The 12,898-nt window shown below is 54.8% G+C and overlaps 1 protein-coding gene across 1 annotated transcript; it reads left to right on the top strand.

The window, feature by feature from the left end:
- Positions 1-4,042: 4,042 nt before the first annotated feature.
- On the top strand, positions 4,043-12,627 carry DACT3 (dishevelled binding antagonist of beta catenin 3; the record flags this gene model as incomplete). Its single annotated transcript, XM_079722936.1, has 4 exons — positions 4,043-4,460; positions 9,844-9,940; positions 10,108-10,260; positions 11,240-12,627. Exons 1-4 carry the CDS (start codon positions 4,212-4,214, stop codon positions 12,625-12,627), a joined length of 1,887 nt encoding a protein of 628 aa, XP_079579062.1. The 5' UTR covers positions 4,043-4,211.
- Positions 12,628-12,898: the final 271 nt, after the last annotated feature.

Here is a 12,898-nt window from a genome sequence, read left to right as displayed (position 1 = left end):
TTTTTCCCAGTCCCTGACTGCCACTGTCCATCTTAGATCACTAATCTCCCTCACCCCCCAGAAAAAAACCCATCAACCTCTCCCTGAGGCCCACAGAGTCAAGATATGCTGACCCCAACCCGTGATTCTCTTTGGGCCTCCAACTCAGCAAACATAGGGTGCATCTCAGAGGCTGAGCCTCTTAAAGTGGAAATAGATGTTTTTCATGTCCCTCCTGAAACCACCTTCACACGCTCTGACACACTCAACCCATCATTCAAGGCCTCCTCATACCCACCTCCAGTCCCTGTAACACTCCCATCTTGACTGTCAAGAACCCCAATGTTGGAAATTCCCTCGCGGCCCAGTGGTTAGGACTCTGCGCTTTTACTGCCGAGGGCCTGGGTTCAATCCCTGGTCAGGGAACCAAGAAGAACCCCAATGTTTCCATGGGGATACTGGCTAGTCTGAGACCTCTAGGCCATAAATAAAATAGTCAAACCTTGGTTCCCGAGAGCTCCCGATCCATACACCTTCCTGGCCAGCCTCTATTCCTTCCAACACCCCCCAATTCACAGTCTCTCTTTGTTTTCACCTGGGAACGTCAACAATATACACACACAGGTATGTCTCAAGGACTCACTGAAGTTCCTGCTTACTTTTCTCAGACGCTGAGTGTAAATTTGAAGGATTTGGTTTTCCCTTGCAGTTCCTCTCTAATCCAAAACGTGGATCATCTTCTCGTCTGTTCTGTTCATGTCAACAGCTCACTCACTGCCACCCAATATCTACCCTGTGCCCTTGCCCATAGGGACGCAAGATATCTGGGGACAAATTACAAATATGTAAGCCACAAGTATACTATTTAGTACATGACCTTGCACCTGAAGGTAAAACCTTATCCACAGAATGCATTTATCCCATCATTAATTTCATCTTCATTCAAGACTGAAATGCAACTCCAGTGGTTTCTGGGTCTGTTACGGGTTGAATTGTGTCCCCCAAAATATATGTGAAAGTCTTATCCCCCAGTATCTGAGAATGTAACCTGATTTGGAAAATAGGATCGTTGCAGATGGATTGAGCATTTTCCCACATACTCCCTTCCAAGACCCCTCCCAACTCAGGGCTCGATTGTTACAGGAATTTCTCCCTGCCCCCACCGTCTATGAATCAGGATTCATGTGCTCCTTTTATTCAATACAACTTCCCTAATGGACCCTTCATGGGACTCAGTTTCTGTAATCACTGAACTTTAAATTATGCCATAACAACCATAATGGCAGGAACCACCTCCTCATTGAACTCACCTGGGTTTTCCAGCTATCACAATATTACTAATCCCGAGTCAACTGATGTCACTGACAATGTCTCTTGGTGCCAGTGGCATCGCGCCTCTTGTGACTCATCTCACGGCCCCAGTCCTGTCCCTGCATCTTCTCCTTGGTTTTCCACCTTTAATCAACATTTGTTTTCTGACCACTCAAATAAATAAGGCAATTATTTCCACGAGTCTTGGATTGCTCCCCAATGATTCGTAATTTACACGTGGTGACTTCACAGCCCTTATCAGCGTTTCAATTTCCCTTCATTCTATCAATACCTCAGAATTCACTCTTTCTCCTGTCAAACCCCCAACTCCTCACAAACGTGAGAGATCCGCCAAATCCTGTGGAGGCTGACAATCATGCAGATCCAGGATGTCTGTAATCTCCTTTTTCATCAGGACCCAAAGAAACCTTGGGATAAGAAATGAAATGCTTGGGAGTAAACTCCAAGGATTTCATGACCATGTTTGGACAACTCTTCAGGGGTTTCCAGGGAAGGGACTTGTGTGCTGCAGTTGGAAGTAACCCCAGGAACTTCCTGGAACCAGGAAGTTCCAGGTTCATCCCCAGGAACTCTGTAGACATCATCATCATCAACATCAAAAGACCAACAAGGAAATCCACAAAATTGCTGCCACTGTTCTGACTCCACCAACCAAGGATCTCTCTTCACCTCCTTCTTGGAACCCTCTCAAATGGCTGCCCTCTGGTCTCAAATCTTGGTTTTACTTCCTTATTCAACCATGAATAATTCTCTTTTTATTTGTCTTCCTAGGAATACCCATCTTCAAATGGCCAGAACCCTAAGTCAGCTCCAGATCCAACATTTTACACAGCAAATGGTTCAACTGGTCTTGCACAAACAGCAGAGATGAAGACCAATCCTGACATCACCCCAGATACTTACTACTAAGAAAATCTTGTTTGAGAGAGAGTTTTCCATATCCCCTTTCATCAGCCTGATCATCTCCCCATTGTTGGTAAATTAAGGTAATGTAAGGACAGTCTACATCTGTCTTAAACAAGAGGCAGGGGGGACTTCCCTGGTGGTCCAGTGGGTAAGACTCCATGCTCCCAATGCAGGGGGCCCGGGTTCGATCCCTGGTCAGGGAACTAGATCCCGCATGCATGCCACGACTAAGATCCCGCGTGTGGCAACTAAGACCTGGCGCAGCCAAAATAAGTAAGTAAATAATAATAATTAATAAGAATAAGAATAAAACAAGAGGGGATTAAGTAAAGTTTATCTCTACTAAAACCCAGACTCATTTTTTCTCCTTGGGACTCACTAGATTATTTTTAACTTATTTATCAGACCCTTCTGTGGCTCTTTATACATGGAAGGTGCTACTCCAAGCACTTGACAAACATCTCCCTTAATCCTCATAACAACTCTATGAGGTAGACAGTATTACAACTCCGATTATACAGCTAAGGAAATTGAGGCACAGAGAGGTTAAGCATGTTTCCCAAGGTCACACAGCTAGAAAGTGGCAGAGCTAGGGCTCACCCCAGGCAGTCTGGTCCTGGAGTCTTTGCTCTCAGTCACCAACATTGTCTCTCCAGTTCAGGACCAGAAGGTAACCTGGGATCATAAAAGAGGGAGTGTTTTACATGATCTTCTGGGCTCTGGCTTTTAGGGAGTCAAGGTCTGTCTGAGAAATGGGTATGAATTTTGAAGCTAAATCTTGAAGGTTGTAGGGACGCACACTCGGCGTAGTGACACTGGCTGGCCGCCTGAGGGGGCGCCAGCCCCACTCGCGGAGCCAGGGGAGGGAGGAGGGAACCTTGGAAACGAACATCAGGCTCAGACTTGTGAACCACAGAACGTTGAGAACAGAGCATCTTAGAAGGCTGAGAACAAAGCCTCTTAGAACGTAGAACAAAGGCCCCTGGAATCGTAGAATGGTGAGCGCAAAGCCTCACAGCATCTGGGAGACAAAAGATGCTCAGATTCTGTTCGGGTGGAATCATAGAATCTTACAGCCAGGGTCTTCTAATTCCAGAATTTGGGACAAGACCGATCTTAAACTCTTAGACGTAAGACTGGCTACCGAATTTGAAAGGCCCAGTGCAAAATGAAAATGCGAGGCCCCTTTTCAAAAAAACAAGAATTTCAAGACAGTAACAGCAGAATATTAAACCAAGCTCGGGGCCCTTCTAAGCCGGTCGTATGCCCGTGAAGCCGGCCTCGCTTAGAAGCACAATTTTATGGGAGGATTACCAATTTTTAGTGGTCTGGCCCTCTAGTTTTACAGCTGAATGTCTGGGAAGGCTTCCTGGAAGAGCAGGCAAAATCAGCACTCGACTCTCAAACCCTTTCCGACCCCCCGCTCAGCCTCAGAAGCTGAAGGTTACGAGGGGTGGGGGGAGAGGAGCAGCTGCCAAAATGTCACGGGGACAGATTCTCTATTTATAGATCACCCCTTCCCCTCTCGCGGGACAGCCCAATGGTAGCCAGACCTCTCCTGCAAGGGGGCGGAACCAGCTGCAGGGCAGACAAGGACCAATGACATCGGGGCAAGGGCAGACTTATTTCATGGTGACGCGTGGGGGCATGGCCACAGCCCAAAGGGAGGTGAGAAGGGGGGCGTGGCGAAGAGGCCAGTAAGCAGAGCGAGTAGGCAGCTGCGAGCATGCGTCGCGTTGGGGGGCGCGGGTGCACAGCAGAGCATCTTCGTAAGGAAGGGTACCAGCCAATAAGCGATGGTTGCTCCGTCGCCGGGGGCGCGGCCATGCAGATAAGGCGCGGGTGGGCGGCCCAATGGGCGGGCGCCTATGCAGATGAGACGGTGACAGCCGGGCCAGCGGGCGGGCGGGCAGGCGGGCTCTTGGGGCGGGGAGGTGGGACCGGGAGAGGGGTGGCCGCGGGGCCCGGCCGGGCTGGGGCGGGGGGCCGCAGCCATGATCCGGGCCTTCTCCTTCCCGGTGAGCCCCGAGAGGGGTCGGCTGCGGGGCTGGCTGGAGGGCAGCCTGGCCGGGCTCTGCGAGTTACACTGGCTCCGGGAGAGGCAGGAGTACCGCGTGCAGCAGGCGCTGCGGCTGGCCCAGCCCGGAATGGGGGGCGCCGAGGCCGAGGACGAGGAGGACGCCGACGAGGACGAAGATGCGGCGGCGGCGCGCCGGGCCGCAGCGGCCCTGGAAGAGCAGCTGGTGAGGGGCCGCCTGTCCGTCCGTCCCTCTGCCCCCGTCGTTCTGTGTCTGTCTGTCCGCCTGTCTCGGCTGGATGCTCAGACACCCGTCCGGGTGGGGGAGGGAGGAGGGGGAAAGGAGAGGGGGGTGGGGCTGGAGGGTCGGGGCGGCGGGCGGGATCAGGCCTCCCCGCCCCCAAACTGGGGAAGGGGGCTGCATTGCCTCCGCCGGACCCTCAGGCCCATTCCCTACACCCCTTCCCCAAAGAAAATCCATCTGGGCACCAAGTATGTGTCAAGCCCAGGCTGAGTATTTGGCAGGCGTTGTCTTGCAGCTTGGGGGACAGGGGGTGATAGTTCCCACTTCATAGAGAAAAAAACCCTGAGTCTCAGAGAAGGCAAACGACTCACCCAAGGTCACACGGCAGGATCCAAACATGCCTCTCTCCCGGCCTCCATACCGGGGCCAAGACTTCCCTAAGTCCTGGTGTGCTTGGAGATCTCCGGAGGGGGCGGGGAGGGGGGAGGGGATCCTAGGCCTCCTGAGGGAGGGATTGCTGCTGAGAGGAAGTTCACAGTCCCTGAGGATCCCACGGTGATCTTGACCCTCTGTGACACTTTCCCTCCTTTCCTACCTGGCCACAGCCCTGGTTAAGCCCAGAGATGGCAGATTGAGGCAGCATGGGTGTCTGACTTCTAGATTCCCTGGGTGCTCTGATGGTGGAAGATGAGGCAGAGGTCTCCAGAATGACTTAAGGAGCATCACCCCTCTTTCCCTCTCTATGCCATTTCTTAATTCTCCTGATCTCTTCCTGTGTTTCTTGCACTCTTTCCCAACTGCCCCATCTCTGTGACTTTGTGTCTATTTCTCCGTCTTTCTCAATCCTCTGTCTCTCTATCTCTGTCTCCCTGGCCTTCCCTTCTCGCATTTCTGCACCTCTCTCTCTCTTCCTGCCCCACATCCTTGTCCCTCTCTCTCTTCCCCTCCCCCCAGCCCGCCAGGCCCCAGACCCGGGCTTCACTTGCTGATCCCATCCCCAAGCCTGTGGGTGGTCAGAGCTTCCCGTTTGGGGAAACCTGAGCCGAGGTAGTGGGGGAGGGGGCTCTCCCTGCTACTGACCTCGACTGCCCCCTCCCCAGATGGAGAATGGGGAGGAATACTGAAGCCAGACTCTGGGGCTGCAAGCCCAGTCCCTCCCCACCAGCCCCCCCACCCCCGGCGGGGAGAGGGACCCTGCACATTCTTCTCTGGAAACAGAAACAGCTGTGGGAGGCCTCACCCCCTCCCAAAGTTAGAGACGCGTTGTAGGGGCCTTCAGCAGCTCACCCCACCCCGAGCTGGCTGGGCTTGGGAAGGCACCTCCCACCCCTCCAAGGAGAGGGAGAAGGCATGCGGATGGGCCAGCTGTGTCCTGCCTCCCTGTCCCTCATCCTCTGCCTCTCTCTGCCTCAGTCTCCCCCTTCTCTGCCCCTCTGTCTACCCCCCAGCCCTCAGTATCTCCCCCACGAGGTGGTAGTGGAGGGGCCTCTTCCCCCCACAATCTCCAGGCAAAGCTCCGTCCCAGCGTCAGGGAGGAGGCGGTGGCAGGCAACGGGAAGGAGACAGCGCCACTGAGGGAGGAGCAGAGAAGCGCTAAATATAAACTCCTCTGGTGTTGGGGGTTCCTGGGTCCTTCCAAAGAGGGGGTGGGAGCCTCCTCTGATCCCTGAGTCTCTGTTGTGTGATGCTTACCCCTTCCACTCCTCCACCCCCCTCCCAGGAATACACTCCCTTTGAAGCAAGAAAGATGGAAGCCAGAGTTGATTCGTTTCTAATAGGAATGATGGGGATGAAGGGAAAGATTAGAGGTATCTCAGAGAAAAGAGGCAAGAATCCTGAATGGGGGCAGGAGTCCTGTTCTCTCCCACCAAGGAAAATGGTCCCCTTCCAGCAAGAAGGATTAAAGTTAGACTTGCAGAAGGACTTCCTAACAGAGATAAAGGGAATTGGACACAGATTAGGGGCATGTGAGTGGGGGCAGCCAAGGTCTGGGAAAGCTTGGGCAGAGGGGTCTCCGGGGGTCCGAACCACATTCACATTAAACCTGCCTGAGCTAGAGAGCCTCAGGCCCACTTGCTGAAGGGCTTGCAAAAAAAGCATGAGGGGCATTGTGGGTAGGCAGGGAGCCAGATTCAGGCCAAGGACCTTCTGGTCTTTTAAAGATTCATCCCTTTGCAGCTGGAAGGAATGAGGTCAGACTTACAAATGGGGGGGGTGTAGACTAGGGGGGTGCTGGGGGGTCTAGGCACAGGGGAGGAGGAGGCCTCTGCTGTTTATCTTCCAAACTCCTACTCTTCCCTGCAGTGGAAGAACTGAAATTAGACCTGCAGAACTTACCGGAAAAAAAAAATCTTTTTTCTCTTATTCCTAATTACACAAGTAAAACATGATTTTATATTTTCCTTGTTAGAAATTCATAGCTTTCATGTAATAACAAAAGCCAGCATTTATTAAGTGCCTAAAAGGAACTGCTGTTTAAACTCATTTAATCCTCACAACAACCTCATAGGAGAGGGAGTCGAATGATGCCCATGTTACAGATGAGGAAACTAAGGCCCAGAGAGGTGAAGTAACCTGCTTAAGGTCACACAGCTGGGAAGTGGCAGACCTGAATTTGAACCCTGGCAATTTGGCTCCCAGCCATGCCTCCATAAACACTTCATCCTACCATCCAGTCCCCTCATCCCTCCCTTGACCCCCTAAATGCACCCTCTCCCCTGTGATCACCACCATTGTCACCCTGGTGTGAGTTCTGCATCTATGCGCAGAAACAGCTTACATACCAAGAAACGTAGAGTTCGCTTTGCTTTTTTTCAAATTCCAGTTTCTTGGGTGAGGTGTCAGAGACTATGGGCAGTGGTTTTCAAAGTGTGGCCCGCTGGACCACTAGCAGCATCACTGGGGAGCTTGTTAGAAATGCAAATTCTCAGGCTTCTGCCTGGAATCAGAAGCTCTGGAGGTCAGACCCAGTAATTTAGGTTTTAACACGACCCCCAGGTAGTTCTGACTCACCCTTATACTATACATTCTGCATTTTTCTTTTTCCACTCCATGATAGGTCTTGGGGATGGTTCTATATAGAAACTGCCTCATTCCATTTTAACAGTTGTGTAGTATTCTGTGGTATTCATTCATTCCTTCCTCAAATATTTCCTGAGCACCTACTTTGTGCCAGGAGCTGTTCTAGGCACTGGGGCGGGTTCGGGGGTACATATGGAGGTGGGGGAAGGCACAGCAGTATACAAAACAGACAAAAATCTCTGCCCTCCTGGGGCTGGGGCTGACAATATAGTGAGAAAGACAATAAACAAATAGCCTGATATGTCACTTTAAGTCAGGAGGTCATTACTGCTATGTTGGAAAGAAGGCAGGGCAACCCAGGTGCAGAATGATGAGGAGCTATTCTGGAAAGAGTGGTCAGAGAAGGGAGCATGTAACAATCTGAATGAAGCAAGGGAGAGAGCCAGGAAGGTATGCTGGGGAAACACATCCCACCGAGGTAGAAGCATGTGTGATATGTTCAGGGAACAGCAAGGAGGCCAGTGTGGCTCCAGCAGAGTTAGCAAGGGCATGATTAGTGGGGGACAGGTTATGGGGTATAGGGGCGGTCCTTGATGTTTTTTAGCCACCCTGAGGCTGCACAATTCGGCTGCATTCCTGGCTTCTGCTCAAAGATGACACCACCCTGAGCATCTCTGTACACCCAGGACAGGAGCCCAAAGTGAAACGATTTGTTGACTTTCCTCCCATAAACAAGCCCAGATGGGGGCTTCTGTTCCAGGGGGGAGGGGTGGGGACTGGGGCCCAGGAGAGCAGCCAAAGGAGTAGGAAGCTGCGGGGCGGGGGTGGGGGTGTTGTCTGCGGGGGAGCCGGCCAGTCTTTCTGCCCTAAATAGGCAAGGCTGGGCGTCTGCCCTCTCAGCCCCTCCTCCCTCCTTCCCTCCCTCCTGCCGCCTGCCGTCCAGACAAGCCGCTTTTGTCTGAGGGTCAACCGTCTGCCTGAGGCTGCCACCACCTCTGGCCTCACCCAGATCCGCGTGAGACTCTTCCTGGCTCTGGCCCTGTTTTCCAAAATGGGGTTAAGTCCTAGTGTCTTGGAGACCCCATCTGTGTTGCCTCAGCCCCTACCCCCACCGCGTCATAGTCACTCCCCTTTTAAAGGGTTTTCACCTTTTTCACCTTCATTTATCCACATCTGATAGGAAATGGTCTTTTCCTGCAGCAAGGATCCAGGGTAGACTCCATCGAAATTTCCCATGGGGATGCGGAGCTGCAGCAGACAATGGGGGCTTCTGGGTGAGAATGGAGCAAGGGCAGGAGGAGGATGTGGTCCCTGCTGGGGACAAAGGAACCCGCTGGGGTTCACCGCTGTAGTACAATACCACTAAGGCTAGATTCACAGAAGGACTTTCCAGTAGGCATGGGGGGGATTCTTTCTGAGAGGAGGAGCAAAGATTTATGAGTCATGGTCAGCCTATGTCACCCAAATGAGGGAAAGAGTCAGTCTGCAGCAGGGGAATTCCCTGGTGGTGCAGTGGTTAAGAATCCGCCTGCCAGTGCAGGGGACACGGTGTTCGATCCCTGGTCCAGGAAGATCCCACATGCTGCGGAGCAACTAAGCCCCTGCACCACAACTACTGAGCCTATGCTCTAGAGCTCACGTGCCACAACTGCTGAAGCCCGTGAGCCTAGAGCCCATGCTCTGCAATGAGAAGACCCCACTCGCCGCAACTAGAGAAAAGCCCGCACACAGCAACAAAGACCCAACTCAGCCAAAAATAAATAAATAAATTTATTTTTTTAAAAATCTGCAGCAGGAAGGACTTAAGGAAGACTTGCAGAAGGACCTTCCATTGGTGATAAGGAGCAGTGGGGGAAGATAGGAGCATCTGAGAAAGGAGAGTCAAAGTCTGGGAGAAAGCAGATGAATGGATGGCTAAGAGATCTGCTAGGTCCTCAACACCAACTTTTAGTGGTGAACTGCCCTTACAGCAAGAAGACCTGAAGTTACACCCAAAGAGGGACATTCTAATGAGGGTTAAGGGGCCATGAGCACCAGATAGAGGGAAGAGCTGATAGGGAGGGGACAAGGGTTGGGGACTTCTGAAGGCTTATCTCTCACACTTAAGAGGGAACGAGGTGCCTGCAGCATGAGAGACTAGAGTTAGACAGCCAGAGGACTTTCTAATGGGATGAAGGGACAGAGATCTTGAGGGGGATCCTGGAACTTGGGTACTCTTTTACCTTTTTGAAATCACAGCCTCCCTGTCAAAGTGAAACCCTGCCCATGAGCTCCTAGAATAGGGGACCAGTTGGCAGAGGGCTCGGGGGTACTTCTGACCATCTTCCTTTCCCCACCTCCTCAGGAGGCCTTACCCGGGCTCATCTGGGACCTGGGCCAGCAGCTGGGAGACCTGAGCCTGGAGTCTGGGGGCCTGGAACAGGAGAGTGGGCGCAGCTCGGGTAAGCATGGCTAGAGGTAGTGGGGTCTGCCTGGGACACCCCACCCCACTGTCTCCTGTTTCTCAGGCTCCCCACTCTATGCCTCTTGATCTCCTCCTTCCCTCCCCACCCCTGGTTTCCCCTTTCAGGCCCCCCTGATTGTCTCTCCCCTTCTTTTTGGAATCCAGGTTTCTATGAAGACCCCAGCTCCACAGGAGGTCCGGACTCACCACCCTCGACCTTCTGTGGGGACAGTGGCTTCTCCGGATCTGGCTCCTATGGACGCCTGGGTCCCTCTGAACCCCGGGGCATCTATGCCAGCGAGAGGCCCAAGTCCCTAGGTAAGGTGGGTGGGGTTGGGCCCCCGAGAGCCAGGGAATGGACAATAAGAGGATGCTTTTAAACACAAGCGTCTGAGTCAGACCAACCTGGATTCGAATTCTGGCTGTAACAGTCCCTTTTTGTGTGATTTTGAGCATGTTGCTTCTTTCTGGCCCTCTGTTTCTCCATCTGTTAAAATGGGATTAACGACAGCACCTACTTCATAGGGAAGTTTTGACTATTCAGTGAGCCTCTGCCCTAAGACATTGAACTTGGCACGTGGTAGCCATTAGGTAAACAAAAATTGCTGTTCATTTATTCAAGTAAGTTTCTGAGTCCCTACTATGTGCATTCCTAGCACATATCCTAGGGGTGAGGGATACAGCAGTAAAATCACTGTCTTCATGAAGCTGACATTCTAGAGGGAGAAATAGATAATATACAAATAAATAAGTAAAATATCTGGGATATTAGATATTGACATGTACCATGAAAAGAAAATTAGGGAAGGGGACGACAGCGTGTCCCTTGGAGTTGGGGAGGGAACTCCAATTTTAGAAAATATGGCCGGAGAGGACGTCACCGAGACTGTGACATTTGAGTGGCGCCCTAAAGTAAGTGAGGGAGTGGGCCAAGCAGATACCCTGAGGGAGGAGTAGTTCAGGCAGCAGGAACAGCAAGTACAAAGGCCCTGAGGCTGGAGCGTGACTGGCCCGTTCATCCAGGCCAGTGTAGCTGAAAACCTATAAATGTAGAGGAGTTGGAGGTCAGAGACACAGATGCAGAACAGACCATTCAAGGTCTTATAGGACACTGTGAAGATTTTTCGCAACCTAGTGTGCGAGAAGGGGTGAGAGCAGGTTGTGTGTGTGTGTGTGTGTGTGTTTTGTTTTTAATGGGAGTGGGAGAGTAGGAGAGGCGGTGGGCAATTTGCCCCTCCTAGGCTCATTGGGAAAGGGCTTTGAGAGCCTCTCTTCCTTTTTTGCCTCCCTCCCCTAGGAGACGCCAGTCCCAGTGCACGCGAGGCGGTGGGCGCTCGGGCAGCCGTGCCCCGGTCCTTCTCGGCGCCCTACCCGACGGCTGCGGTCCCGGAGGCCTGCTCCTCCGCGGAGCGACGAACCCGCGCGGGGCCCTTCCTGACGCCCAGCCCCCTGCACGCCGTGGCGTTGCGCAGCCCGCGGCCGTGCAGCCGTCCTCCCCCGGACTCGCCAGACGCCGCGGGCTCCGGGCGGCCCCTGGACGGCTACATCTCGGCGCTCTTGCGCAGGCGCCGCCGCCGGGGGGCGGGCCAGCCCCGGACCAGTCCCGGGGGCGCGGACGGGGACCCGCGGCGCCAGAACAGCGTGCGCCAGCGGCCGCCCGACGCGTCCCCGCCCCCCGGAGGCGCGCGGTCCGCGCCGGAGCCCCCGGTGGAGCGCGCGGTGGGCCGTTCCGCCAGCCCGGCCCCCTTGGGCCGCGGCTGGGCTTCGCCATGGGAGTCGGAGGCGGCCCCCGAGCCCGCCGCGCCGCCCGCTGCCCCCTCGCCCCCCGACAGCCCGGCCGAGGGTCGCCTGGTGAAGGCACAGTACATCCCAGGCGCGCAGGCCGCCACCCGCGGCCTCCCCGGCCGCGCGGCGCGCCGCAAAGCGCCCCCACTGACCCGCGGCCGCAGCGTGGAGCAGTCCCCACCCCGGGAGCGTCCCCGGGCCGCAGGCCGCCGCGGACGCATGACCGAGGCTTCGGGCCGCCGGGGCTCGCCCAGGGCTCGCAAGGCCGCTCGCTCCCAGTCCGAGACCAGCCTTTTGGGCCGCGCCGCCGCGGTTCCTCCGGGTCCCCCCAAGTACCCTACAGCCGAAAGAGAAGAGCCTCGGCCGCCACGGCCCCGCCGTGGTCCAGCGCCCACTCTCGCGGCTCAGGCCGCGGGGTCCTGCCGCCGCTGGCGCTCCACGGCCGAGATCGACGCTGCCGATGGGCGCCGAGGTCGGCCCCGCGGTCCCGCCGCCCGAGGCCCGGGTCCTGGCCCATCCCCGTCAGCTCCTCAGCGCCGTTTGCTCTATGGCTGCGCGGGCAGCGACTCGGAGTGCTCGGCCGGGCGCCTGGGGCCCCTCGGACGCCGGGGCCCGACAGGCGGCGTCGGCGTCGGCTACGGGGAGAGTGAATCTAGCGCCAGCGAGGGGGAGTCGCCTGCCTTCAGCTCCGCGTCCAGCGACTCCGATGGCAGCGGTGGCCTCGTGTGGCCGCAGCAGTTGGTGGCAGCCACCGCGGCCTCCGGGCCAGGGGCTGGTGCAGGTGGAGGGGCGCCCGCGGGCCCCGCCAAAGTCTTTGTGAAGATCAAGGCTTCCCACGCGCTCAAGAAGAAGATATTGCGTTTCCGTTCGGGTTCTCTCAAGGTCATGACTACAGTGTGAGTTTAGAGGTTTGCTTGGGCTCCCCCTTCATGGCCTCTGCACCATCACACCCCCAATCACTGACCCTTCTACACCTCCCTTCCAAAGACCACCATTTTCTCGGCTTCCAAAGACCCTTCCTCACTGACCCATCCTCTGCAGTCTTGGTTGAAAAGGCTCCCCCTCCACCACAGGGAGGAATGGGGGAGGAGCCCTGTTTGACCCAGTTCAGCTGCTGGCTCTGCAGCCCTTGGGCAAGAAAGCTCCCTTTCTGTGGGCCTCACTTTCTTCA

The sequence above is a fragment of the Hyperoodon ampullatus genome (assembly GCF_949752795.1).
Source record: "Hyperoodon ampullatus genome assembly, chromosome: 18".
In the NCBI taxonomy this organism is placed as follows: domain Eukaryota; kingdom Metazoa; phylum Chordata; class Mammalia; order Artiodactyla; family Ziphiidae; genus Hyperoodon; species Hyperoodon ampullatus.
This window is presented reverse-complemented; position numbering and strand designations above follow the sequence as displayed.